The sequence below is a fragment of the Porites lutea genome, chromosome 5 (assembly GCF_958299795.1).
Source record: "Porites lutea chromosome 5, jaPorLute2.1, whole genome shotgun sequence".
NCBI classification, from domain to species: Eukaryota; Metazoa; Cnidaria; class Anthozoa; order Scleractinia; family Poritidae; genus Porites; species Porites lutea.
This window is the reverse complement of record NC_133205.1, coordinates 37542578-37568012: the sequence shown is the minus strand read 5'-3', so window position 1 is coordinate 37568012 and position 25435 is coordinate 37542578. Positions and strand designations below refer to the sequence as shown.

General features: G+C 39.1%; 3 protein-coding genes across 4 annotated transcripts in view; all 3 read right to left on the bottom strand.

Annotated features, from left to right (window-relative positions):
* The window catches only part of LOC140937156 (uncharacterized), an 87176-nt gene that overhangs the window by 21018 nt on the left and 40723 nt on the right, over nt 1-25435 (bottom strand). The window lies entirely within an intron of this gene.
* Nucleotides 984-11153, bottom strand: LOC140938584 (uncharacterized). The gene is made up of 5 exons (XM_073388077.1): nt 9414-11153; nt 7254-7296; nt 4028-4270; nt 2503-2580; nt 984-1309 (listed from the first exon to the last, which is right to left on the bottom strand). The coding sequence occupies exons 1-5, from the start codon at nt 10374-10376 to the stop codon at nt 1110-1112; spliced, it is 1527 nt and encodes a 508-aa protein (XP_073244178.1). The 5' UTR covers nt 10377-11153; the 3' UTR covers nt 984-1109.
* LOC140938337 (uncharacterized) lies at nt 10723-23810 on the bottom strand. Its single transcript, XM_073387827.1, has 6 exons — nt 23703-23810; nt 22335-22408; nt 16476-17077; nt 15993-16106; nt 15730-15786; nt 10723-11621 (listed from the first exon to the last, which is right to left on the bottom strand). Exons 2-6 carry the CDS (start codon nt 22352-22354, stop codon nt 10723-10725), a joined length of 1692 nt encoding a protein of 563 aa, XP_073243928.1. The 5' UTR covers nt 22355-22408; nt 23703-23810.

Genomic DNA, 25435 nt, shown 5'->3' with positions numbered 1-25435 from the left:
GTTTATTTTGGGAGTTTGCGACCAGGAAGTTTTTCAACAAGCGTTTTCTTTATTTTTGCCGAAAACATTTGTTAAAATTGAAACAGTTCTCGTTTCTTCTACCGACAGACTCGTAGCTTTTCGAGCCCGAGTTAGCCTTTTTTAAAAAAAAGGCTTTAAGTTGTTGTAACGTTTATAATTTATAGTCTATGAAGTGTATCGCACATTTTTCAGTGAATGCACCCATAAGAATTTGTGAGCAATTCATAGACAAGAAGAAAACAATGATAACTCATGGTAACATTTTTTAGATACTGTTATGCATAAGTACTTTCAAAGCTGAATTAATACATAACTGGGCTCGATAGAAAGAAAACAAAATGAACTTGCGGTGAACAGAAAAGTCGGCCAGCTTTTTCTTTTAGGTCTTTTCTCGAGACATTATTTTGTTGACTCTAACATCCGTAACCTGTAAATTGGCTACCGTAGAGTATCGTGCATAAAAAAGATTTTTCCGTTTATATTGTGGTCATATCAGTCGTTTTCACTCAGCTGTTACCTCGAACCCCAAATCATTTTTCCCTGCCACGACATTGGACCCGCGACCGCGACATTGGACCCGCGACCGCGACTTTGGACCCGCGACCGCGACATTGGACCCGCGACCACGACATTGGACCCGCGACCCGCGACTATTAGTCAAACTCCATTCTTTTCATGTTTTGAGCGATTATTTTCATGCTGAGTGGCAGGTCCTACTGTTTGATTAAAGGCGGTGGTCGTTTACGCGAGGTTCCAACTGGAAGGCTTTGACTGGGAAAATTTTGGTGTTTAGAATAGGTGGTCGCTCACGAGAGCCGGTCGCTTATGAGAGGTGGTCACACATGGAGGTTCGACTGTAAACAGAATTGTCGAGGTACACCAAATTACTTTAAAAAAAAACACCCAACGAGAGCACGCTAGCTTCTCACCACTATAAAGAAGAGCCTGATGTCATAAACATTAATGAAGTGCTATACAACGTTTTTTCTTCTCTTTTGTACTTTATGCAAAATAAACTGCTTTACTAATTTTATAAAGCATTTGACTGTATAAATGCAACAACTGCTGTCACACCCAGTTCTACTATATTACAGCTTATCAGCGATTAAGGGTAACCCACACTCGCATAAGAGCTCATAAAGCTCTCCTACAGACAGATATCGATGATTTGCGAAATAGCCTAAGAGAGCTTCAGCTGGATTTGTGGTACGTTGGTCAAGGAAACAAATCTCTTCCTGATTCAAACCCAGTTTCTCAGCAACATCTGTCCACTTTTCGTCGCCTGCAACTAAAACCAAGAGAAACACAAACATCAACGTCATCAAGTGGTAACGTACTCAGAAGTATGAAGCTTTTCAGGGCAAAGCTGCCAAACAATAACCTTAACAATAACCCAACCATAAACCTATAACCCTGACCTAACCTCACCTCGGCAGGGTAAGCTCAGTTGGTAAAGCACCAGTCTACAAAAAGGGATGGGTGTGGCAGGTTCGATTCCTGAGGCTGGACCAATACTGTACGTCTAAAATAACTGAAGAAGAAGGCCTCTATCTTACAGACGGCAAGAATTTTGCGGTGATCAGATCAACTTTTTGTGCCCGTACCGTCTCCAACACGACCCGTAAAAAGTCTTAAAATAGAGTTCTCGACTTTTACTTCAGTGCTAAATGCATAAACATTGAAATAAAGTTGGTATTTTTTTTCTTTTCTTGTGCATCCTATGCGAAAGCCGTTGCGCGTGTTCGTTTAAATTTAAGAGATGATCAGTAGCTCTCCAGACAGGGCCTGTGATTGAAGAACGAAACAATAGATGATTCAACACAAACAATACCCCTAGCCGTAAAAACGAAAGAAGCTACTTGCTTATTTAGGCCATTGAAAATAAAGGTCTGGAAGAGCTACTGTACTACTCAAGTTTAAACTCCAACGGACAAATGCGACGGCTTATACGCATATGCAACATATCAATCCAAACACTGGAAATACGTATCTTGGAAACTCGGTGTTGCGCTCGAGCGAATCCCTGCCGGTCGTGATGAGAAACTGGTTCTTCTTTTTATCTTGTTTTCGCTTATTATGAAAATACCGATCCAAATTGCTTCAAAGATCTCTTTAAAAAAATTTTGCCGTCGAACTTAATCTCCAAAACGCCCGCTTATGACTTCATAAGACTGCGGACACCATTGGATATAAACATGTTATTACATAGAAAGACTAGAAATATATATGAGCAACCCAGGTTTGCAGGTCGCTATGATCCGCGCGCGACAAAATAAAAAATTTCGCTCCGCGAGGAATAACTCCATATATAAAATAGCTGAGTAGATCACGAGCACCTTCTCTGGCCTTAAAAAAACAACAACCAGTTTAGTTCTCAGCAGTTTATCTGATTCATTGCAAACATGTTTACGTTAGTTAAGGACCTGAAATCAAAATGGGCTATCAGACTCAAAGATGTTGATTTGATTCTAAAATGCATACCAGTCAAGGCAATGGTAAGCTGTCTTGCTTGCGAAAAGGAGATTCTTCTCAAATCAAGGGATTCTGGCAAAATCGGACCTAGAAACAAGCATAAGTCTTAGCGGTGAGCAAAACACATTTACTAATTAAGGGTGCGTTCCATTCATCATAGTCTGGAATCAAATTTGAACGAGGCTGAGATTGATGTGAAAAATTATGAAGATAGAGGTAAATGTTTGGCCTAGATGCAGACTCGTACCCAGTCGCTATTTATGTGTTTTGGGGGTGAGAGAAGATTGGGGGTTAGGTTGAGACGCGCGGGGTCTCATGGGAAGGGACGAAGGGAAAATAGCGACGCTATTTTTCCATCGTCCCTTCCCATGAAACCCGGCGCGCGCCTCAACCGAACCCCCAATCTTCTCTCACCCCCAAAACACATAAATAGCGACTGGGTACGAGTCTGGCCTAGATGGATAACAGCCTCCGAGATCAGCATAATTCTTCAGATCATAGGAAAGTACTGTTTAAAAAACGAGTAGGAGTGTATTATCAGGTTTAAAAACTCGAGGCAAAGCCGAGAGTTTTTAAACCTGATAAAACACGACTGTGAGTTTTTTGAACGGAGTCAAAATCTCTTATATAGATCAACTCATTCTTGCAGTAATATTTAGTTTTGGGGTTGTTGTGGTCTAAAACATTGGACGTTAAGTTAAGCCGTGTCTTTATCAGATATAGACACTCATTAAACATTATTTCTTTTTGTTTTTCCTTTATGAATTATAAATGAGTTTTTGAAGTTTAAAATATCTCTAAGTTGTCAACAAGCTTACCTCCTCGTAGACTTTTTTCAAACCTTTGGCCTTTTTCTCGGCACCGTTTCAGGATATAAGCAGATTTTTTTGTTGCAGATACTCCTCAAAAGTAGAAAACATGCATCGAACAAATAGCAATATGTTTTGCGTATTCTTGCACTTCTTCAGTTAATCAGTTTTAGTCAGTTTTCGGGAGTTTTAGACACGCCTTTTTTTCCAGGTCACGCTGGAAAAAACAGCTAGGCTGCGGCGCCTAGAAACGAGGTTCATTGATCGATTAGACATTTGCCTGGAAACGAGTCTGCTCGGAAAATAAACCATCATATCGATAGTATATTGCTCACTTCCTTCAAATTTTGTCAACGCCGAATGGTTAATATGAAGAATAAGCCGTGGGATTTGAGCAGAAATAGCGAAATATTATAAATGAATAATAATCTCGAATATCCGAGCGATCAAACTGGCCTGCTGTTCTATAACGATTCAGATATATTCTAAGCAATCTACTTTATGAATGATGAGGTTACCTTTCAAAGCAGTAACGAGGCCTTAACCCGTATTTTCATTTTTATCATTTGTTAATTTTTTCATCAAACAGCACCAAGAAGAAATAATTTTCTCGCATTCGCGTAGGATAATTTTAAAGGTAGGTACAAAGGTTTATGTATATATACTATATATCTGAAACCCTATATATATATGCAAGACTATGTGCAAAACTGAGACACACTCACCAGTAGTTCCAGCGGGTGTAATGTTTCTTAAGTATTCGACTACATCAAGTCTGTCACAACGTCTAGCTTCTTTTACCAAGGACTGGATCCTCTTCCTTGTGTCAGGGTCTGGCTGTTCCAGAGAGGCTTGGTCCAACTGAAGAGTCTCCTTCAGTTGCCTTACAACCTCTTTCGCATCGCAAGACTTGGACGAAAGATGTTTAAAAATACTGCTTCTTGTTGCTAATCCTTCTTCTGGGTTTCCTAGAATCAAAACAGTGGCAATTAAGCCTTGTCGCCACACATCCGTGTGTCTTAAAAAGAGACGCAAAGGGAAATATATACATTTTTTCTCTCTATCTCTTAGTAATCTGGGAAATTTCCGACGCTATTATGTTTAAAACTTTAAAAGGTTTGCACCCAGGAGTCATTTCATAAGTAGGTGAAGCATGATCGTCCTGGTGAGTGTAGTCCTGAATAGGACTTGCTGACAATGACTGACGTTTGGACAACCTGGGGTGTGCGGTAGTGTGCAGTATTAACTGATTTACAAAATTGCCGAGTGGGAAACCGATTATTACAACACTCGATTAATCTCCTTTTCAAATTGCTGTACTGACTTGATGTTTCTAACATATTCTGGTAAAGAATACCATTATTGAGCCCCGCTATAGCTTAGGTCGCAATATATGAACTTAGTTTATAAATACGTCCTCAAAGTACACTGGGGCTAGCTTGTGCAGGGACTTAAACATCATAACCGCCTTTTACTTTTGCCTTCTAGGAGATGCTAGAGCTTGTAATATAATTTGCTTTGGCGATCTCCCAGGCTGCACGGTTTGGCAATTTATTGCTAATTGGTTGCTTAACCCATCCCAGACGAGACTACAGTAGTCGAGATGGGGCTGGATAAGGGTGTTATAAATTTGAATAGCTGTTGAATGAGAGACAAACGGCCTGATTCGCTTCAGAACACCTATTGCAGCGGATACCTTTTAGCATAATTCATTAATATAATTTGTCCAAGATAGTCGATCATCAATTGTGAGGCCTAACGACTTAGTATGATCCACTCCCTCGATTCGATGGTTCTGTAATTCGACACAGGTTTCATTATTACTCTCAGCAAGTAGCCTCTGACGAGAACCAATAATCATAAATTCAGTTTTCGCTATATTAAGGCTAACCTTATAAGCTCTCAACCAGCAATTATGATGTGCAAGTTCAGAGTTTATCAATGGTTGAAGATCAGCAAGAGTGCGGCCCGGGATACTTATGTCAGTGTCATTTGCAACCATTTTTGCACGGCTGGCTATAGTAGGGCAGTTTGACAGGTCGTTGACATATATTAGGAAAAGTAGCGACCCAATTATACTTCCCTGTGGCACCCGACAGCTGACTTCGCTTGCACTTGACAAAGCACCATTAATGTTACACCTTAATTTAACTTCGGTTATTTAGATATGAGGTAGACCAAGAGAAAGAGCGCTCGTCAACTCCGTAGTTTGCAAGCTTACGCAAAACAATTTCATGGTCGATGGTGTCGAAAGCCTTCTTAGGATCGATCCCGGGGGGGGGGGGGGGTATGTGCCGCCCAACGGGGTCGTGATTTTGAAACCTCTGATTTAGAACGGGGTATCCTTTTCTGGGGTGTTTTCTACAACGGGGTATAATATTTCGAACGCACGAAAGCTCTAGTTTTGTAAGCAGCCATTTGAAATTATTCAAGGACAGATTGCTTTTAAAAATACGGTTCGAGTTACGGTTTAAGTTTGCCCTTGAGAGCGTCATATTAAGGTTTCAGTTGCCACTACATCAATAATTAATTAAAACTTTTCTTGATCAGAACGTTTACTTAATTGCCAGTGACGTTTACTTGGCTCCTTTCGAATATAATCGCATTGGTTGTCTATGACGGCAAAACAAGAAACTGTTTAGCCTGATGTTGAGACCGAAGATACAAGCAAGAAAGTGGAGCATTTAACGATCACTCCGATGAACAACGTATTATAATATATACGTAATTTGCTTGAATCTACATTGTAGTTTAGTAACTTGATATTCATGATTTTTTTTTATAAAAGTTTTTAACACAATTTAATAAGACGGAAAATAAAAAAATTGTGGATCACAGCTTTATCTTCTGCTTAAAATTGTTGCTGATTATGAGGAAGCATTTATTTGATGTATAAGTCGAACAAATAAAGAAACATCTTTTTAAAAAACAGGGCTAACTCAATTTACAAACTTTCTGGAACAGAGTATAAAAAATTGGCCCATTTCTAGAACGGGGTATCAGTTTTAGGGCGAATTCTAGAACGGGGTATAAAAAATGGGCCCATTTCTAGAACGGGGTATCAGTTTTAGGGGAAGTTTTTTTTAGAACGGGGTGCCAATTTGGAGTCCCGGGCGGCACATACCCACCCAAAAAAATACCCAAGTGCGCCCCCCCCCCTCCCCGGGGGGGATAGGAGTTACGTTGGGCACTTTCCATTCGCTTGGGAAAAAAAACCTGTTTCAACAGAGCTCTTAAAAATGCGGGTTAGTGAGGGCCCAACAATACCACTGGCCAGTTTTCATAACGTACAGGGAATTTTATCCAGCCCCGTAACCTTCCTTTCGTTTTTTTCACTCAACAACTTGAAAACCGTTGTAACGGTTTGACATTTGTTTTGGGTATCTCCCTTGCCAGGTCAGGGCCGATAGTTGTGAAAGCTATAGCGCAATAGAGAAAGTTGATCAGTCTACAACGAGTGAATGTAATCGTAATAGCAATGACTGGCGATGGAAGTGTAAACGTCTGTGTGGACCTCCGCAAAGATCTAAGCCAGGCAGTTATTTTCACACACCCAACATCCACTAAAACTCATCAACAACTCACGAGATTAATAGTTAATGAGTGCCTTTAAGAGTCTTAGCCATCGATTCCTGGGAAAGAATAATGGAAAACCCAAGGATTGTTTCGAAAAAATGAGTCGATCCACAAAAGACATTTTTTTAAGCCGTTCATTTAACTTAAAGATCATGTGTTACCAGACGTAAAACACTCCACTGTCGCTAATGTTTTAAACTTGATACAACACTCCTGCTAGTTTATTAAACTAAAACTGCCCAGCACCTCACAGTTTAAAACTATGTACATAAAAAATCATCATCCTGACTCACCCATTATAAAAAGAGTGACTTGTTAAACGCCAGATTGGGTTACTTATTAACCTTATCTTCATCACTTACTCACTATCCTTACCTTCAAATATGAACGGGTCCACGTCACATTCACCAATTCCAGGCTGAAAATCATAAACAGTAAAAGACTGATATTTCTTCGTTAAGAGATAACCAACACTATCTAATGTTTCAATTTGTAGTTTTGCGTTGGGCGTGGAAGTGCGTAGTAATTTCGTTCTGAGTAATACTCTTTCTTTCAGCGTTCGCTGCTACAGAAAAACGTGATATTGAATTTGTGCTTTGGCTCATAGTAACTTAAGTGTAATAATTAGAAGTTCCTAAAAGCGTCAATTATGGAACCAGTGGTCAATTGCTTACCCTGTCTAGGGTAAAGGTCAGTTGGAGACAGGGTACTCACCCTCACTGACATGAACCTTTGTAGCTATAGAAGCTCCTGGCGCTGTTTCCTTATGACATTAGTTGGGAAACGTTTTATATAGACATTTTATATCCTCTTGGTATGTGAGGTTACTATCAAGGGCACGTCTTCTTAAGGTGGCTGAACACAGTTTTGGCAGTTTGTGAGTATATGTCATTTGCCAAATCATGGCAAGAGAAAGGTTGCAGCTCACAAGCTGAAACTTGGCAGGTGAAAAATATACTGATGAACGATTTTCACTGACAGGTAAAATTTGACGTTTTCGTAGTTTTCATGGCAACATGAACGATTGAATACAACCTTAAAATTTCACTTTTGCTCAGTTGACATAAAATTCGCTCATTAGATTTTCCTATAAACTTGCACACAGCTTACCGTAATTAATCATTACCATTTGAAACTTATTAGATCAAATTTTAACAGACGGGTTTTTAGATAATAAATAATATAATTGTACTGTAATTATTAATTTTAATGAGTACATTTTGAGAAATTGTCTTCTTTGTACCATTGCTTTTTTCGCCACCATGTTTGCTTGTCTAATTTAAAACACGCGCCGTCACACGAATTACCGCAGACCGCCCGCAAAACTGCGTTTAGCCACCTTAAATTCTCAGGGGAGTAGCGTCCTTTACGCAAATACGCACGTGCGTACTTGAGAAATTAGTAGGATTTTTTTAAAGATTTCCTGTTATAAGTGAAAGCCATTTGTAGCGTTGTGACTTGCCTTTGCATTGCGCAGATTTGTTCCTTTCTGTCTCGCTGTTATTCAGCATCGTTTTTACACGTAAAATACAACAGTTTGGGTAGTGGAATGTGATAAACTCGAAACAGTCTTGAAATGTTTGCCCTCAGACGATCCCACAATACACTGCATATTCATGAAAAACGGAAAAAAATCGACCCTGACTGAATATCATTCCTTTCAACATTTATCTGGAAAGTTTTCCCATTCAAAAGCTATTCATTTTTTTGTTTCCTCTCTCTCTCCATAAATGTCGAAAAAGTCAATCAAAGACTACCTTGATGTCGCTCAACTGGGAAATCATGGATGAAGAAAACTATTAGGTGCACGTGTGGCGCCGTATCACCAGGAATTTGGCAGGAAATTTACTCCTAGCGAAAAGATGTAGTTAGTAGTTTTTCAATGACAAACATTAGAGATATTCAGAACAACTGAAAATAAATATATGCTGACTATAATTGTTTGTTCCTTTCCCGTGCTCATGATCGAAATAAGGGGAAAACCAAACAATCGGCAAAGGCCTAAACGAGCATGCGGAAAATTTACACAAACATGCACACGCCGCGAATCTTCCAACCGATCCTTTTAAACCATCCAAATTTCTGAACAAAAAAGGCGCCTCGCCTTGCGCTGGTAAACATTCCAGTCCCAAGTCAAAGAAGAACGTTTTAAAAGCTTTTCTGATATCGCGTTGTAAACAAGCCTGTAAACTGCCAAAATAATTACGTATTAAGGAAAGCAAAAACATTATTTTGTACGAAGTTTTTAAAACCATATGGACCTGTGTGCGTACTTGTCAAAATGGTCACGCTACGCCCCTGAATTTTCACAACAATTTAAGCATCCCTCAGTAGAGCTTCGATTTTTTTTTTTGTCATTTCACTCCCTAAAATGCCATTAGGTCATGAGGGCTACTTTACCCTGGACAGCTCTTTTACATTTTTAATTAGTAGTTTTATTACAGTACATTTTATGTTTGGTATATAACATATATTTGATAAGGAAGGGAATCTGCAAGAAACCCCTCCCCACAAAGTAAAACCATCAGATGATACCTGTTTTTGTGGAGCAGGAAACCAAGGGGAAAACTGCATGACTGGCACTTTAATGACTCGAGCAATAACAGACCTCTTGCAGGATACGATTCCTGAGTCACTGCACAGTTCCGACACAGTCCAGAAGTGAAGACATTGTTCTTGTTTGCATTTTCTTGCACCATGCGTTTGACAATAGTCAACTTCCCTCCCTTTGGAGCAGACGGGACAGATGACACACATGTCATACCTCATATTTCTCAGCCAGGGAAACTCATTTCTCATGCACTCAAGAATCAAGCCTAGCTGCCTACACACCTGAAGAGCACAATTTACCTCTCCATTGCTGGGTGGGAAGTCTCCTGAATTCCCTCCATGAACAACGACCTCAACAGATGAAGAGTGGCATACAAAAATAACGGAGCATGCGTCGTCCAAGGTATAAAACCTTGAAAACCCCATAAAATGCTGAGGAGTTTCTTCTGACCAAAACGTTCCTTTGCCCCACTGGATAAACTGAACGACTAGTCGGGGGAAAAAAGCTGGAGGAACCTCACCATTTAAAAATTTGACAAACAGAGAAGGGATATTGGCAGATTTCACTAGTTCAAGAATCTCAGTCGTTGGATATGCCTTCAACATTGAAGGGACCAGATACTGTTTCGTACTGTTGCTCGCGGCATGGACTGACCAAGGGCATAACAAGCTAAATCTCTCCATGATTCCAATGAGACTCTCTGATGTTTCTTTGTCCTCAAACAAAGGGTACCACACATGAGCCAAAAGCTTTTCATCCAGCACTCCTTCCGACTGAAGCTTACACCACAAGTGCAAGAATTCTTTTTCCTTTGGGTCATGCGGTTTTACAGTTATCACTTTCTTAAAAACATCACCAAGCCACTGGGGATCCAGGACTACCAATTTATTCAACTGCATCGTGTCTTCGAAATGAATCAAACTTCTTATGTCATGAAGATAGTTCATCAAGGTCTCAAACTCTTTCTCGTCAACAATGTTGCAATCATCCTCAGCGATATCTTTTGTGGACTCCAGGGAAATGTGTTTGTGTCCAACTTCTCTTTTGGCTTTAAGTGCCTTTTCGAATTTTAACCAGTTGATGGGAATTTTCTCATCTATGAAGGGAAGCTGTTTGGCAACAGCGATTATTTCCTGTCGCAGACGGGCAACCTCTGGGCAGACAGAATCTTGGACTCTTAGACTTGTGTTATCTACCCAGAATACGTCAAATAAATGCGCACCATACGGCTTGCTCTTTAAACGACCAAATATCCCAAGGGCAAGTTTCCTTGGATCACCACGACCAGGTTTATCAGCATGGGTGCACACTAGAAAAACGGGAGGGGGCCTTCATTGATAGGGTCTCTTCTAATCTAGAACCTTCCGCTTGACTGCTGCATAACAAGGCCACAGACCTCATCCAAAAATCAAGATAATCGAAATTTGTTTTTAAATTGTAGCTTTCTTCTCTTTCTCCATATAATCCTTGTTTTAACACGGGTTTTGCTTCGTCGTCAGGATTCAGGCGAAGATCATAAACCAGGAAGAAGATTGCTCTTGGTGTAAGAAAAAGCGGATGAGTTTCATAATACACTGACTGCCCGGCAAAGTCCCAAAAGGTAAAATAAATGTCTTCTTTGTTGTCATTCAATTCTCCTCGAAGGAACCGTTCAGTTACAGCTGCTATCTCTTCGGGGACAGTTGAATGAGAGAGTCTAATGCTTTCTTGTACCTTCTGTTTCTTCTCGGCATTAGAAATGCTCCGGATAAACCTTTCAGCTGCAGGTGCTTCCTCGTTTTGAACAGTTAAAGGTGACTTAATGTCTTCTTCTCTTGATTCTTCAGTTGTTCTTAGTCGCGGAGGCACTTCAGTGTTTTTTCCTTCTGTCTTCAAGTACTCCGCAAAACAGCTTGCCAAACAGAAGTCAAGGTAAATGGCTGAATCACAATTCTGGTCTTGATATTGCTCTCCAGTCCACCACGTCTCATTGGACACTTTGAAATGGGACGGATCCACATCTATTCCAACAGTGCTGTCCTCGTTAGGGTCAAAACAGATTCCTTTCAAAGACTTCATTGTGCTTGTCTTTCCTGCACCGCCTTGTCCAATCAGCATTAATGACATCCTCCTTAAAGATGTTTCTCCATGGGCCAGGGCCTCTGTATAAGCTTTAAAAGCTGAAGGACCCCGAGTAAGAATATCTAGCGGAACTAAAGTACAAAAAAAATGGAAGTCAAAATAAATTAGAAAGCGGAGGCAAAATCTGAAGTTACGTTATGATTATTACGTACTGTGATTATGATTATGATTACGAGTAGGAGTAGTATTAGGAGAGTTGAAGAATTTAGGACGTTGGAAACAGATAGAGAACTTTCTTATATTAGCTCTGCAATGGGGTTAATAAAAGAGCCCCGATCTTCTAGTGTTGTAAGAATGCACGTGGCTTGTCACGAAAAGCATTATTGAAGCTATCAGGAAAAAGGCCATTAACAGATAGCTTATTTCTAATATATAGGTTTAGCCAGGGCTAAAAGCGAAGCTCTCGTTAATATACTTATAAACAAAAAAAAAAAATAATAAAATCGTGTGATACTAAAGGTTACGTTACACGAGACGATTCGCAACGACGATTTTAAGCGTAACAAAGCATCACAACATGTTGCGACACTGTTTCGAATGGTTGCAACGTTGTTCCTAACCCTAAGACAGCAGTCTTTAAAAATAAGATAGACCTCGGCCCCGACCCCGCGTTTTACTGACACCCAATTAGGCCTTTCCCGATTGCGCTGAGCGCCTTTTGAGCACTTTTTTGAGTTTGGAGCACTATTTTGCATTTTGAGCACCCTTAAGCACCTTTTCGCACTTTGGGCAACATTTGAGCAATATTTCACATTTCGAGCAAATTTCGAGCAACATATGTCTTCTAAAACATTTTGAAGCAAAAACTGTGTGTGGCTCGCAACGAGAATCGTGTTCCAGGTCATAAATTTGAATGACTAATGGCGTTGTCAAGAATAAAAGACCGTTGTCATGGAAAGGCACGTGGACTTATCCTTACTGAGCGTGAGAATAGAAGTTTCTGATTGGCTGATGTATCATGCGTGTGTCATCTCAAATTTCTAAATCATCTGATGTCTAGGCTTTGCACTAGTACTGCTGAATTTATTTACAATTCGTAACCGGCTTTAGTTTTTTAAAAATATCATTGTTCTATATTCTATCAACCTTTCGTAACAACCTGTCGAATAACACTACGCAAAATAGATTGTTAATTACTTCAGTAAAAATTGACTTATTTACGAAAAGCTTAGAGGTAACTGTTCACAACTTTTAGCACTTTTTGAGCACTATTTTGAGATTTTGAGCACTTTTTGAGCACTTTTTAGCCATTTTTGCCAGCACTTTTTTAGGATTTTACGAGCGCAATCGGGAAAGGCCTACACCCAATGTGTAACTAGGAAGTTTCACGTATTAGTTGTGCAAAACAACGGCAAAGAAATATACAAAAAATGTGCTGCACGTGCAAATTTGGTTTCTTTTTGGCTTATTAGATCTATTGATTTTGTTTCCGTTCTCATTGCCGTTGCCTTTTAAGGTGATGTTACACGAGACTATTCACAACGACAACTTTTAGTACAACACAGGGTCGCAATGTTGAAACGACACTGACCCTGACCCTGACCCTAACCCTAAAACAGCATTTTTTTAAAAAAAGATAGACCCCGACCCCGATCCCGCGTTTTCCTGACACCCTTACACATTATTTTTATGGAAGAGTTGTCGTATGTGGTCACCCAAAATTTTGTTGCTTGTTTTCCTGTACACTTTTATTTTTGGCACTGCCCCTCATTTTCGTTTAGCTGGTTGCTCCTTGCTGGTCGCTAAGAAATTTTCGCGAGTAATCTTCAGGATAGTTACTTTTTATATCGTATTCGATGATTTGTGTCTGAATTGATAAATAAACGAAAATCAAGGAAACGTGTTATTTCAATCATCGCCGAAAATAAACCGTATGCTCATCACAAGACTCATTTGCATACAATGAAAGTTTCAACACCCGACCAGTTAGCCTCACCATAGTCTGAAATGTCATACGTCTCCACCCCCTAACCCGTGTAGGGAGCGGGGGAGAGAGACGTCTGAATTCCGAGCGTTATAATGCCGTCCGGTGACGTCACCTACCTTTTCGAATATGGTAGGTATTTTCTGATTGGCTATTACCTCTCCGAAATAGAAAACCTTTTATTATTGGCTGAACGCGTTAAGGAAAACATCTGGTTTGAAATAGTGTTGACAGGTTAAAGAGACTAATCAAGAATTGCTGTGTGAAACGTGACCTTGGAGTTAGCCTCCCTTCACAACGTGAACACTTATACCATAGTAGCAACTGACGAGGAACCTTTTCATTCCGAAACTGCAGTCTCGCTTTAGGCACTTGTAACAAAAAATGCACTACTAGTACAGTCGCATAGACTATCAAGCTAAAACAAGAGTAATTGCCAACGGAGAAAATGTAGGAAATGGCGCTCCAGACCACAGGAAATAATTACTCAATATGCATGAAACAGACCAGCTTCATGACCTCTAAATGTTAGACTCAGACCAGCAAAAGTAAGATCGCCCAGTTAGAGTTTAAAATACTCCATATACTGCATAACCTAAGCGAAAGAAAGAAAAAGGGATCCTCTGTAGTTCAAGCTAACTCCAAGTCCAAGGTCGTGTTTCACACTATCACAAGCTTATGAGTCGCTTTTAGCCTATCAACACTTCATTTCAAACTCGAAACGTTAAACGACCCCGTACATTTATTCTGGAGGCTTTATCGTCAAGCTTCACGGCTCTCAAAACGCAGAACACTTCATATCGGCCGTATGCATGCGGCTTTTCACGGTTCCGTGACTTATGGATGCCAGCTTGTCAAGAAATCGAGATTTAGGCAAAAATGCATAAATTACTAAAGTAGATGACACATCACCGGACGGCATTATAACGCTCGGAGATCAGACATCTCTCTCCCCCGCGCCCCCCACGGGTTAGAGGGTGGAGACGTGTGACATTTCAGAAAAGCCTCACAATTGAAGTTTTGCTCGTTAAGATTGTACCTTTTTTCGACCACTGAAGTAATAACTTGTTCCACAGTAATCAACGCTTTCAAGCGATAGAATTCGTGGACCGACCCGTTCCGGAAAAGCTCGACATAGGATTTCTATTCTATGGAAATGAAGTGCTGCAAGTAGAGAACGTGACAGTCAAGTACAAAGCTTCGCGTATAAGCCCATATCCGTGACGCATACATAACGTCAGACGGGTAGTTGAAGTTGCTTCCAGTAGTAGTTGAAGGTTAATGGATACCGTAAAATTCCGAAAATAAGCCCCTCCATATATAAGCCCCCCAAATTGGTAACGCAAAAAACCCTCCATTAAATCGCCCCTCCAAATATAAGCCCCCGGGGGCTTGTACTTGGAAAATTGCCCTCAAATACAAAGTAAAACAAAGCAAAAACGGTAAATTTACTTCCAACTATATGGCTAGCCCAATCGATTTTGAAACACAAATTTCCCTCCGTAGATAAGCCCCGCCGAATATAGGCCCCTCAAAAAAGGGCCTTTGAAAAATATAAGCCCCGGGGTTTATTTTCGGAATTTTACGGTGTCTCAAGTATTTACAAAGGGCAACGCGACTTCACATCTTAACAACTGCGAAAATCTTTTAATTAAACATACGACAAAGTAAATCTACTTAACCGTAGATTTCCAGTAATTGCGACAATACGTATTCTGAGAAACGTAACGCCTCGATACACCACAAAACAGGATTTTCCTCGCTATAATATTTTCTCATCCTACTTTATCGATGGTCGAGTATTCCTCAGGGTAGTTACTTTTTAATACGAGTGCAAAATTACACGAAAATCGGAGAAAATTACATCATTGCCAAACCAAATTATACGTCATTTCAGTCATCGCCGAAAATAAACCGCATGCTCATCACGAGACTCAGTCGCATACAATGAAAGTTGTCACGATTCTTATCCCCAGTTTCTACGGTCTTCGCTAAGAACGCCTGGGAGCATGGCCTACCATTTGGCGAGCGCACACACACACACACACAAAGAAACGCCCGCATTTTTAGAGTCAGGCTCTGCTAAAGCAAGCTCGACTAATAACTCGTACGTAAATGCCGTACGTGCGCAGTTTCCATGAAGTATGTTATATAAATACAATTGAATTACTTTTATCAGCCCCTTTTAAATAATAAAAGATCTAACGACTTATCAGGAGAGGCAAAACAAAGCCGTAACTTTATCTCGAAATTACCTTTAAAACTGTCCACTTGGTCTTCAACTTGTCCGATTAGAGTCTTTCGAAGCTGATCTGCACAGGCAAAATGAATATAACGTATGACGTCATGAATGAAAATACACATTAATGAGGATTTGACCCTTCAAGTTTAAAAGGTGGCCAACATCAAATTCCTCCTGTCAACATCCATACCGATACGGAGGATTGAAGGCAATCAGAAACGGCGAAATGATATTTAAACTTGAATGAATATTTAAGTGCGTTGATGAATTAGATACCAACTGTTACTGACATTTTAAGATCACCTTGTAGTTGCTGATCGAGATTACTTTCCTGCTGGAAAGATTGTAACATGCCTTGTACTGTAGGAGATTTCATGAGCAGCTGTGTTCCTACAAACAAAGGAGCATTTGGAGATTAGTCTACACAGTCCCCATAACTAAAAATTCGATCTTGACGTGCCAATAACTTGATGGGCCTTAGTTTTTTTTTGGTTCTTCAAAGTAGCTAGCAAATAGCACAGCCGGAGAAACTATTTCTCTTTGTTCACAAGCTAAAGGAATGTCTATCCATACCCTCTGATGGTAGATTTAATAGTTCTATTAATAAAAATTTAATCCAGGGTCATCTGAAAGCTCCGGCAACCATTGAAAATCACCAACCAGTCATTACGGACTGTATATCCTAGAAGAGTGCAACATCATATAAGGGAACAAAGTATACAACATTTTACTGATGTGACTGTATCACGTGAAATGTACCTTTAGTCTCCCAATCTTTCAGTTCTTCCAGGAGTTTTGCTTCATCTACAGCAGGTAGAGCCATAACTCTCACCGGGTGTTCCATCTCAACAAAACTCTGCTGAAACTTAACAGGATCCCACTCACTGAAGACACAGAGCGCCCAGTCATTCCTAACATTCTTGACATCACCGGCAGCAGCTTGAACAGCAGTTGAGAACACAGGTACACTACTAAGTAATGTGAGTACAGCTGAAGCATTACATTGGTTATCAAAAGCACTGAACTTAGCCATGAAGTTTTCAACGTACAACTTGGCAAAGTCAATGTGAGATAACACTCTACAATCAAACAGGGAAAAGTTGCATTTTCCACCAGGAAGCTTTGGGTGATGACTGTTACCATTGATGTTCTCATACTTTAAAAACTTTCTAGGTGACCACCTTTGAAGACGACCAGATGTACTTTGTGCATGAATATTGTGACTTGTCTTGAGATTGTTGTATTCTTTATAAATCTCTTGTTCCACAAAAGGACGGATCTGTGGCACAAGTATCTTGTTGAGTACTATTCCCACCACAACCCATCTTTTCTGGTTGACTGAGAAGTCAAAGTGGGTTGATCTACAGCATAACAAAGCAATTGTGGATTACCGATAATATTCATGATCGGTATAAGTATAGGAATTCAAACCTGCTTGATGCGGCTTTCCTCCCCCTTCTTCTGGCTAGCAATAGCAAATTATTACAATAATATCATAGGTGACGAATTACTCCTTAATTTTGGCGCGAAATTTCAGCGTTAATTTGTAATTTCACGTGTGAAATTACAAAATTGCCATAGCAACCTTCCGTACGTCTCAGTGTCAAGATGGCGACGAAGTTTTAAAATGCCGTGAATAAAGATGTTAGGACACAAAAAGACGCTTTATAAAACCTGAACACACAAGAGAACATCAAGAAGGATTCTAACAAGTATTTTGCCAAAATAGTCTGAAAAATTCTGAACTTTATAAGCCAAATTTAAGGTCTAAACATTTGAGAGAGTGGAGTTCTCGATCGATACGATCCAGGATAAACATGTCAAAAATCCAACATTGCTAACGTAATTCGTCACCCATGATATTAATAGGTAATCAAATGGTATACTCGTGAAATTAGGGAATATTTTCACTTGCATTTTTTCCAAATCCTAATAATTTCCCGAGCCTTAAATTATTAGGATTTGGACAAAACGCGCGTGAAATTATTCCCTAATTTCACTCCTCACCATTTGATTACACATACTCATTACTGTTGTGAAATTATGGAGGTGTTTGGTTTTTGATTACCAGTGAGTGTCCTAGTCTTCTTCTTTAATACCTGCCTTTTCAATTAATCAACTATGTTTAATAAGAACTCCAAAAAGTGGGGACTCTTCGTAAGTTCTAGTTTATAAAGACTAACTGCTATGATGATGTTAAATTTAACTGTGTTAGAAATAAATGACAACATCTTCAAAATGCAATAGTCGTGCATTCAAAGAATTGTTCAAAATATCGGTCCGTAAACGGACCATTTGTCCGGACAAACATTTGGTTTGCCGGTGATTTTGACCGGGCATGTAAATAAGTGACCAGAAAAAATACATTTTCACGCCATTACATTCCTAGAGGACAAGCATCTCTTTTCACTTTTTAACACAAATGTAAGCTGAGAGCAAGGAGATTTCATTCCCAGATGAGTAAAATATAGATTAAAAATAAATTAATATAGATGTTTTGCGGATTTGTAACCACAAAGTTTGAGCGATTTGCTAATAGTTCATTCTCTTTCAGTACCGCCGATAAAAAAAGTTGTGCCATAGCGAACTATATTCCTTTCTTAGTTCTGTTGCTCTTCGTATGATATAATTACAGCAGCATAAAACATCACCGAAAAACTTCCTGCGCCCAGAGTGATCGGTCATTTGTAGCGCGCGAAAAATACAGTCACCAAGATAGAGGTTTGTTTCACTGATTGTACCATGGCTACTGTTTACGCCGCAAAATGTAACAACTTTGACGCAAAGAAGGAGGTTGCCCTATAATGGAGATTTAGTTCCTCTCTGGTGACACCCTTTTGTCTTATTATTTTGACAATAAAGTTGTTATAAAATTAAATTAAATTAAATCTATATTTTACTCATCTGGGAATGAAATCTCCTTGCTCTCAGCTTACATTTGTGTTAAAAAGTGAAAAGAGATGCTTGTCCTCTAGGAATGTAATGGCGTGAAAATGTATTTTTTCTGGTCACTTATTTACATGCCCGGTCAAAATCACCGGCAAACCAAATGTTTGTCCGGACAAATGGTCCGTTTACGGACCGATATTTTGAACAATTCTTTGAATGCACGACTATTGCATTTTGAAGATGTTGTCATTTATTTCTAACACAGTTAAATTTAACATCATCATAGCAGTTAGTCTTTATAAACTAGAACTTACGAAGAGTCCCCACTTTTTGGAGTTCTTATTAAACATAGTTGATTAATTGAAAAGGCAGGTATTAAAGAAGAAGACTAGGACACTCACTGGTAATCAAAAACCAAACACCTCCATAATTTCACAACAGTAATGAGTATGTGTAATCAACGTGAAATGAGACAACTTTTGACCCAAATGTAACAAAATTTTCAACGCGAAATGTAAAACGTTTTCGACACACATTAAAACAATATTTTTTAACATAAAGTTTATAACCAACCTCGTCCCCAGGGCTTTTCCCTCAAAAAATGGGTGGGGCGGGAAAAGGCCCTGGCATCGGCTGGTCACGTGTACAGCCTAAATATTCCTGAGAGGCTAATTTATATGCAACCCGCAGGTTTTGCGCTGACAGAAGGGAGCCACAATGGTAAACAATAACATCGCGGACTATGTCAATATTTTCGCGTGTGTGCGATTCAAAAGCTTAAGATCCATTTAATTGCGCATTATTCAAATGCTAGAAGTTTATGAAAGGGCAGACCGGCTCTACGTTGTCACGTACAAAATATGTCAAATGCTTCAGCGTTGAGACAAGCTGTTATGTCCCACTGTTATCGACTAGTACTTCCAATAAACTTCATCGTGACTGTGGAATTACTGAACGATCAAGCGGGAAGTGATTTTGTCCAATGTCAAACAAAAATGAGGGCCTTTGCCTTCAGGATCTGCATTGAATTTAAACAAATTGAACTTAATTCAAATAGAATTGTTCATCAAAATGCTTTATGAAGTCTGGTCTTCTCTACAACCCGACCATGAAACAAACAAATCTCCGCGCCGGATGCAAGTCAGCCCTCCAGCCAGGAACGATGACAGGTCGCCGATCTGAAACATTTGAAGAACTCTTATATCTTTTCTCTTCCGAGGATAAGTACAAAGGATTTTCCTTATATTAAGGTGACTCGACCCAGTTTTTTTGGGGAGGTACCATCCTACTTTGAAGTTCTCTGGTATCCCCACCTTTACTTTTATCGTAAGTCTAACACATAGATTGGATAACATATAGATCAATCTACAATACAACATAAAATTTTTGACGATCGGAGTAAAGGTCACATGGTTATAATGCCACGCCCCTTTGAGGTCTGAGTCGAAAATCTGCTGTTGCCGGCATTTTTTCGTGAAAATCTCTCGGCTACACATAGTGCGCATTAGTGCCTTGCGCTGGACAGAGTTTCAACAAAATCGCAAAGACCCAATTCGAGAAATTCAGCGGTTTCAAAATTGGGGTCATAATTTATGCGAAAATGATAAGCAAACTTTACACGATTATATCTAATAAACTATGAGACTGATCCCTTTATTTTGGGGATCGTTATAACAGATGGGTCCTTGCCCGGGGGGGGGGGGGGGAGCAAGTCAGCAAAAGGCTTTAGGGCCTTGTAAATGCGCGCGATTTCGAGCAAAGAAAACATATACAAATTATAGTTTTCGCTATTTGTTGACGTTTGTCAGCGTTTAAGAGTCAATCTCACGAAAAAAGCATTTTCTTAAAAATTCGTAGTTTTTTTTCCTTCAAATTTTTTCAGGGCCACAATTGATTAACTAACTACCCAGACTCTGAATTTCATGGTCATTGAAAAACTGTGACATTACTTTCTGTAAGCCCAAACTTGAGTAAACATTGAAGATTTTTAGCGTTTTGGCTGAGTTTGTGCTTTGGGAGTTGTCTATTGTTTCTAGTCTGTCATTATACAGCATTCTTGTTCAGCACGCGTGCAATGACCACGCTTGGCTGACTTCCGAATGCTCACCGAGATACCGTATGATAATTTAGTATAAGAAAATAGAAGGGATTCCCGTCACGAGTTGGTTTAATTATTGGCTTGCATTAAACCTATGAAAAAATGATATTTTTTTAATAGTAAGTAGATTTAGTGTGTAGCACTTCTTGATTTTTTTGCAAAGGCACAAGAAGCACGAGAATTGATTAAAAATTGTGAGTTAAACCTCTATGTATCACGCGATGGCCTGTCTCACTGTACCAAAGTTATCGTATATCAAGGCACTAATGCGCACTACGTGTAGCCGAGAGTTTTTCACGAAAAAATGCCGGCAACAGCAGATTTTCGACTCAGACCTCAAAGGGGCGTGGCATTATAACCACGTGACCTTTACTCCGATCGCCAAAAATTTTATGTTATATTGTAGATTGATCTATATGTTATCCATTCTATGTGTTAGACATACGATAAAAGTAAAGGTGGGGATACCAGAGAGCTTCAAAGTAGGATGGTACCTCCCCAAAAAAACTGGGTCGAGTCACCTTAAAGGGAAGATTGACTGATCGATTGGAATCAACTACAGCTCTGTCAATTTTAAATAGACCCAAGTTTTTTTTGTTGCCAGTCGTTTGATCGCAGAGGTCAATGAATTTTTCAATGATACAAGTCATACAGGATAAGTCTAAACCAACGCCACAGGGTCCAGAGGAGTTTCGTGTGAATAAATGAATTACTTATTTAAAGTCTCACCTTGAAAAATGTCTATTCTCTATTTTCCAATTCCCCATAATACACTCTGTTTGCCCCCCAAATTTTGCATAAACCATTGTTTTTAAATGCTCCTGGGAGTATTGCATTTTCCCAAGAGCATTTAAAAACAATGGTTTATGCAAAATTTGGGGGGCAAACAGAGTGTATTATGGGGAATTGGAAAATAGTCAATACCAGTGTCGCTTAGCACGATTATTTAGCCCAATGGCATCCTTATAAATCTACTGTAAACGATGATCGACTTTTGAAAATCGACGACCGCAAGCCATATCCTCGCCGGCGCACGGCACGTCGCCCGAAGGGTGACCGAAGGGCGACCGAGGCACGAGATGCCGAGTAAAAGAAAGGACAAATTTCGCTTAAACTTCACGAACATCCAGCCGGCTATATTTGGCGGAAAAAGCTCCCGTGAACGATTTTGGAAGAACAGTTCCCAGTGCCAAGAAATACTGTTGCAAGTAAAATAGGTAATAGCATCATTTCGTTGCTATGATAACTGCGATGTCATTGTAACCTTGATCATAATAAATTTTCATCTCTATCTAATAGAACTGTGGTGGCAATTTTTCCAAATCTTTGTTTTTGGCAAGGTAGTTTATGCTCAAACTTGGGAGGTATTGACCCTGAAAAACTGTATCGAGCCACCTTAACAAAAGTAAAAAAAACTGTTGCTGTTACCGCACAAAATGTAAGGATTATGTTAAAGTCTGCCCCTTTTTTTTTCCATTTGTTTTTAACCCTGTAGCCAGCCGTGCTTTAGAATCCACCTATCGGGGGATGGTTCTGACTGTGACAACATTAATATTGTCAGGTTTTATATTTGATTCAAGCAACGATCTAATTATGCTCTGTTTACGTGTATTCTAAGAGAGAAAGCTTACCCAGATGAGGATGAAGCCATTCCAAAAAGTAAAGAAACTTATGATCCACTTTATTTCACCATACAAGAGATCACCTATTGTGAGTGATTTCATAAAAACAGATTATTAATAATAATAATAATAATAATAGTAACAAATAATATCAATAGTGCCTGCAGTTATGCACATTAAGTACTAGGTGAATTTAGGAAGGTGGTGGCACTCCAAAAGTTTTTCAATCTATTAAAATAATAACTACAATGGTGTAGGCTCAAAACATTACATCATAGAGTCGTAGCACCAAGAACTGTGAGGCTTGTCAGACTATGCGGATCAAACTGTCGAAAGGACTTAGGATTCTCTAAAGACCTGTAAGGATTGATTGCATCGCTGTTTATTTTTTTATTTTTCCCCTCAATATGATTGTGGCAATAATCCATAAATTTATATTTGTATTTTTTTGTCGCCTTATCGGAGAGGTTTAGTTTTTGGTTCAAAATGTAACTCAAGATAATATTTGCTTTAAGTTGAACCGCTTCCAGGAGCTTCCTGTTGTTCAAGTGAGTTCAAAACAACTACTTGAGTCTACAATACAGTCTAGTGTGTTCAAGTTCATTGTCTGGGTGGGGGAGGGGCAGGAATGCCATATATGAAACATATAGGTATGTGCCGTTGTGAAGGGTATGGTTTTCAAGCAACTTAGCCTGGTTTAAAGTGGGAATTGACACTTGGAAAAAAAAAATAAAAACAACAAATCTTAATTTACCTGCAACTCAGTCAAATAGCAAAGAAAGTGTCAACCTCAGTAGTTTCTGGGAAATAGTGACTTGAGGGAGTTTAGTCTAGTTTAGGGTAGAAACTTGAACTGGGGATGCAACATAACTTCAACATAGACCTAAAACCGTAAAGACTGTAAGGTTCCTCAGAGTTTTGTGCGCAATTTTGCCTGATCTAGCAAAGTTGCAGAAGAACAATCACATTCTGGAATGTTCTGACTTTCAAAGAGTTTCACAAGTCCCATATCTACATGTAATAAACAACATCTCATGATACATCAAACTTAGACAGCTGTCTGGAAGGGCATAGATCTTTACAGTAGAGCCAAGTAGATGACACACACAGCCAAAGCTCAGTGGCAAATCTAGAGGAAGGGCCTGGGTTCCACTTTATTTTTAGACCACACTAATGAGAGCACCTAAACAGCATAAGATTTTTTAAATGGATTGCACAATTAATAAGCTAAAAAAATGTATTTTCAATAGCTTATGGATAACTAGATGGTGAAAAGCTAATTTTACTTTAAATTGCTAACAATATAAGGTAGCTTTTGGGTTGAGAGGCTACAAAGTTTACTCAGTAAATACAAGTACCACATTTTTGTGATGTTACCTTAGAGAGCTGTTTCTTTCAGAACCAGTCCTATCCACATATGCATAATTTTTGAAAAAAAGGCAGATTTCCTTTAGAGAGGGCCTTTTAAAACATCATGTGGTCTGTCTCAAAACATAGATAAGTCAAGATTACATGGGAGATTATAGATCGTTTTCACTGTCACGCAACAAAAAAATAAATTGGAAACCATCCAGTGGAAGAAGCCGAGAAAATGACATGTTACAAAAGACTAATATATAAACAATTTGTCCAAGTCTCAGGTCTTTGTGGCCCACAGTTTCTGAGTTATTTGCCGAAACGTTTCACGCACCCTTGTAGAGCTTTGTATGGAGACGCCATATTGGTGTACCGTTTTGGTCCACCAATATGGCCGCCGGAAATCAACAAAACATCTGGAGTTCACTTTTTCTATACAAGCTCTTTCTTTTCACTCGAGAACCAGCGTACGTGCGCATAAACATATCTTGTAATACTTGAAATGGTTATACTGCTGAAAATCAAGAGGAGAGACTTTTTTCAACGAGACAGCATTCCTGTTTTGGTGTCACGCACTGTGAAAACTCGGAAGTTCGTATTGCTGTATTTTCGAAATGAAACATGCTACGGGAATGGAAACTTGAACAAAGATTTATTTTTTGTTTATCTTCAACCTAGTCTAAATAAGAATTCGTAAAACCTCGCTGTTTTGACTTAACAGTTTGATGACGTCACTGTGAAAACCATCTATAGAAATATATCTGTTATTTTATATTGACCAATAAGTTGCTGACAAGCCTATCAATGATCTGAATCAGGGGACTCTGTAAAATTCAGAAACGAATTGCAGACGGCAGATGCGAAAGGCAGATGGCAGACAGTGGATGGCAGAAAATGATAAGGAATTAGGAAATACATAACATAAATTAATCAATAAGAAAGACAACTTAATAAAAAATTTAATGCCATAAAAATAAATACATTAAATTCACAATGTCAGTTGTGACATTTTTGTACTGTTGAAGAGCAAATATATAGAAGGAGTGAGCAGACATGTGGCTCAATCAAATGATGTCATGGTGGGGAGAAAGGATATGGCCTGTTCTGTCTTTTCAGTTTTTTTTTTTTTCAATTCAAATTGTTCTGTATGGTCCCTGTCTTTGTTGAAGTGGAAGAGAATGGAAAAGAAGAGCTACGCTGGAGAAATATCTGGCTGGGAGGTAAGTTAATTTTTTAGTTATCTTTCTGTGATGTTTGCAGGTTTCTGCTCCTCATAGGTTTTTGTGCATTATGCTTTTATTTCTCCACTAAAATGCTCCATTTTTTAAACTAAAATGCTTGATAATGCCCATCACCAGAGGCTTTTTTACTATGTTTTAATACTTAGAAGTGGTATATAACAACAACATATACAAATTAGTATCGGTAATAGCATGATTTGTAGTGATATTTGGCATAAATACCATGAGTGACATTTCGAAATTGTTATACATAATTTAACGAGCCGTAAGGTGAGTGAAATTTAAGGCAATTTTGAAATATCACGAGTGGTATTTATGCCAAATATCACGTACAAATCATGCTATTATTTGTTTATACTACTACCCGCAAAAGGTTTGTAATTTTCACTTGCGGGTATTTCAAATTAAGCTGAAATACTACTGCTCTAAGCCAATCAAATTGCAGAAATTTCTCATGTAGTGGTATAAATGGTATAAATACAGCAAAAGATAATCCTCTAAATGGAGGTATTA

Excerpts from the sequence above, each read along its gene's own strand:
- LOC140938584 (XM_073388077.1), bottom strand. The coding sequence starts at position 10,376 with ATGAACTATCTTCATGACATAAGAAGTTTGATTCATTTCGAAGACACG. Across the intron at positions 4,271-7,253 it reads GGACCCGTTCATATTTGAAG|GAAACCCAGAAGAAGGATTA; the intron begins GTAAGGATAGTG and ends TTTTGATTCTAG. Across the intron at positions 2,581-4,027 it reads TACACCCGCTGGAACTACTG|GTCCGATTTTGCCAGAATCC; the intron begins GTGAGTGTGTCT and ends GCTTGTTTCTAG.
- LOC140938337 (XM_073387827.1), bottom strand. The coding sequence starts at position 22,354 with ATGGCTTCATCCTCATCTGG. Across the intron at positions 15,787-15,992 it reads TAAAATGTCAGTAACAGTTG|ATCAGCTTCGAAAGACTCTA; the intron begins GTATCTAATTCA and ends TTGCCTGTGCAG. Across the intron at positions 11,622-15,729 it reads CCAAGTGGACAGTTTTAAAG|TTCCGCTAGATATTCTTACT; the intron begins GTAATTTCGAGA and ends TTTGTACTTTAG.